This window comes from Juglans microcarpa x Juglans regia, chromosome 3D, assembly GCF_004785595.1.
Source record: "Juglans microcarpa x Juglans regia isolate MS1-56 chromosome 3D, Jm3101_v1.0, whole genome shotgun sequence".
Classification (NCBI taxonomy): Eukaryota; Viridiplantae; Streptophyta; class Magnoliopsida; order Fagales; family Juglandaceae; genus Juglans; species Juglans microcarpa x Juglans regia.
The window spans coordinates 25,906,760-25,910,524 of record NC_054598.1 but is presented as its reverse complement, the minus strand read 5'-3'; the positions used below and the strand labels follow the sequence as shown (position 1 = coordinate 25,910,524).

Sequence of the window (3,765 nt, the reverse complement as noted above, 5' to 3'; positions counted from 1 at the left end):
AAATGATTGATCTATGTACGTACGTGTATTAGATATGCACATTATAGGTTTAATGATCAAGCAAACCCAATGGGAGAGTGTCATGAGATTTCTGGAGTTTGATTGATATCAGTATACCTCCAATCAAGGTACTTGTTAACAGACTAGATATAAACTTCATTGTAGGATGTGAATTTAAAGATTTTAGGAACAAGAGATCCTTAACAACGTTGAACTTTGGAAAGTATATGTTGTTATTTATTTAAGGTTATTATTTTGAAAAATTCTATTCATAAGTCTCATACACCACACACTATCTTTTTTGTGATTTTTTTTAATTTTCTTCTTCTACCAAATGTGTGGTATATGGATGATGAGTAGAAGAATTCAATTGTTTTAAGAAGAATAAAACCAATTTTTTTTTAAAAAATTTAAAAAAATAAAAAATTGTGGTGTGTGAGGCTTATAACTAGCAATAAATTCTCCAATGTATGATGGTTGCCACCACGCACACACATGTGTATAAAGGACGAGGAGAATATGCGAGATTAGGAAATAAATATCGGAGGATTGAAACTTTTGGAATATTAGGTTCGACAAATTGCTCAAGAATTTATAATAGATACATGAAAAGAATTCGAAAGATAAGTATGTAGATTGCTTGAGATCCTAGCAAATTCCGAAAATAGTTTTTATAAGGATAGGAGTTTGAAATAACCCGACCTCGATATTATTAAGAATTTAGTTATCAGCTTATTAATCCTCGGTATCACGATATTAAAACATAGAAGTATATCTTACCGTCTGTATGGAAAAAAATAAATAAATAAAAAATAATAATAATGAATACATCATTCAATAAATTCACCAACACGTGCAATTTACCAAAATGCCAATTGTGACCAGCACAATGTCATTCATCAAGTTGCCTCCTACAATATAATAAGATCTTGTATACCTCCTACGATCCCCCAAACGCATATAATAATAATAATAATAATAATAATAATAATGAGTTTTCCGATTTGAGTCATGAGTGTTGAAATTTTCACCTTGCCCTTTGCAGATGGCACCTTACTTTGAAGTTTGCCCACGCCGCAAGACGTCTATTTAAACAAGCATTTAACGTACAGTACGTTTTGCCAATTTCTGATCTCCTGTCTCGCTAACCGACATTTCGTGTTCGGCACCTTGAAAAATTTTGTTCGGCTCTCTGTGTAGACCTGATTCCATAAGTTCGAAAGTGTTTTCAAATAAACCCAAAAGCTCCTCCCGTACGTCATCATAGGAAATGACCAGACCGTCTGGCCGGCAAATCCAAAGTTGGCTAGTCTGTCAATCAAACAAAAGTCTCTCTTTGTTCATTTCGCACTGCTTTTAACCGAGAAAATTTGGGTCTATTTATTCATTCTAAGACACCATTTTAATATATCAATTCTTTCTGTTGAACGCACCCGCATACACTGAAGAAAGAGTGCATGCAATGGCACCTAAAAGTCGGAGCTACCAACTCTCGGCAACCCCATTTGTGATATTCGCACAATTGTTAGCCATTGCCGTAACCACACTAGTGTTTGTTCTTTACCTACATTTTGAGGGAGGATTTGCTTTCAAATCCGAAGATAAAACCAAGATTTTCAATGTGAGTACTTCTGAATATATATGCATGCGCGCAGATCATGTAGTCGACGTTCCCTTATCTAAATTACGATTATTTTTGTTGAGGCTTTTTTCGTTTAAATTCTTCTTCTTCTACTTCTTATATACAGGTGCACCCTTTTCTCATGGTGCTTGGCCTTATTATAATTGGAGGAGAAGGTAATGAAAACGCCTTGTATATATTCTGGATAATTAAAAGATGATGAGCAGGATAGCGGCATACTAGAGCCTTTTATAGTTGCAATATTATTCTGAAATAATATTTAATTTGGATATTAATGATGAGTTTGAAAGGCTAATCAATTAATATTATATGACTCATGATCAGCTATAATGGCATACAAGATAGTCCCTGGTGATAGAAGGACGCAAAAGGGGGTTCACCTGATATTGCATCTGCTAGCTCTTACGGCTGGAATTTTGGGGATTGTTTTTATTTTCAGATTTCACAATGAGATAGAAGCTAAGGATATGCAAACCTTGCATTCATGGATGGGTATTATTACCATATCACTCTATGGTTTGCAGGTACTACTACATTTACCCAAGATATGAATTCCAATGCTTAAATATTTCGCAGCGGGGTTTCCAGATTTTATCAGTTTTCTAAGGCTTTTTATTAGTTTAACATGAAGTAAAATTACTCATTTGAATTTAGAGTATCTCAGATTCACATCCAAAGATACATACATATATATATATATATATGCATGCATGTATGTATATGGATCTATGCATGCATGTATGTATATCTGTGTGTGTATGATTTGAACAAAGTATTATGATGATCTGTAGAAGAAAAACGTGGCCTCATTTGGATTGAGAGATGAGTTGAGATAATTTGTAAATAGTAGTGAGATTTATGAGTTAAAATTTGTGAATAATAATGAATAGTAATGAAATGATATCTCTCGATCCATATTGGCTCAAAAACAACGCGCGATCTTTTAAAATATTGTAGTTTGTGAATGATAGATCACAGTGCACATAAACTCATAAATTTATTATCTATTAAGAGTATCGAAAAATGGTAGCGAAAGATGCATAACTTCCAATAAAAAATGTTTTAATTGCTAGGTTAAGTACCCCATGTATGCCATTTGAAAAAATAGAACGTACATGAAAAAGTCATTTTTTTTTCATGAACGATCTTACCTTTTTAAATAGTTCACACTGGACTTGCACATGCTATATATACCTGTACGTTGCATTACTTAGTTTAATTATCAATGTTGGGACTCATCATCTCATGTTACATTCCTGTACGTACATCAGTGGGTGCTTGCCTTCTTTGCCTATTGCTTCCCTGGTGGAGAAATGTCAAGAAGAGGAACACTCCTCCCATGGCACACATTTGTTGGTATGGTCATCTTCCTCTTGGCAGTGACAACGGCTCTGACAGGCTTGTCTGGCTTCTCTAATTACCTACTACTCAGCACTAAAGGATACATACTCAACTTCACCGGGCTCTTCATCCTTCTATTTGCAATCACCGTTACCCTCACAGTCATCCTTCCTCGAGGTTATTGAGTTAATTAGATAGCTCAGTTTGCCACAACTTTCTACTCATATGGCTAATTAATGTCTCTGCAGAATGAATAGTACCTAATATCGGACAACAAGCAAAAGGAAACAAGAAAACTGCTTCATACTTCCCTCAGGTTGAAGCTGCAAACGGCCATCGTATTAGTATTTTTTATTAATCTTTGTTATGTGGATATGTTTATAATATATTTAGGATAATTTCATATTATTTGTTATTACAATTAGAGTAAGATTGGTAATTCAATTTACCAATAAATCTTCACTAGCCTTAGAGCTCTCTAAGTTATATACAGTATTTGAATTGATTGAATCTCTTGTATGTCTATTTAAGACAAGGGTATCAAGAATAAAGGGTCTCTTTGACATTTATTCAAAAACAAAAAAGCTTTGTTATAGAAAGATTTTGGGTTCCTCGACTTATTCTACCAAAGGGTCGACGCCTAGGATTCCTCCAATTATTCTACAAAAATTGAGCTTTTCGTGTGAGATTTCCATCTTGTTATGGACGTCACAATATTTCTCTTGATCAACGAATGAAACGAAGCTATGTTCCTATTCTATATGAAAAAATCTTCTTACAAG

At 34.0% G+C, this 3,765-nt stretch overlaps 1 protein-coding gene across 1 annotated transcript; it reads left to right on the top strand.

Annotated features, from left to right (window-relative positions):
- Positions 1-1,462: 1,462 nt before the first annotated feature.
- LOC121254943 (probable ascorbate-specific transmembrane electron transporter 1) lies at positions 1,463-3,168 on the top strand. The gene is made up of 4 exons (XM_041155184.1): positions 1,463-1,621; positions 1,749-1,797; positions 1,967-2,166; positions 2,914-3,168. Exons 1-4 carry the CDS (start codon positions 1,463-1,465, stop codon positions 3,166-3,168), a joined length of 663 nt encoding a protein of 220 aa, XP_041011118.1.
- Positions 3,169-3,765: the final 597 nt, after the last annotated feature.

Bases quoted from the DNA above. Each gene is read 5' to 3' on its own strand.
- LOC121254943 (XM_041155184.1), top strand. From the start codon at position 1,463: ATGGCACCTAAAAGTCGGAGCTACCAACTCTCGGCAACCCCATTTGTG. The intron at 1,798-1,966 runs GTAATGAAAACG...ACTCATGATCAG, and splicing joins TATTATAATTGGAGGAGAAG to CTATAATGGCATACAAGATA. The intron at 2,167-2,913 runs GTACTACTACAT...TACGTACATCAG, and splicing joins TATCACTCTATGGTTTGCAG to TGGGTGCTTGCCTTCTTTGC.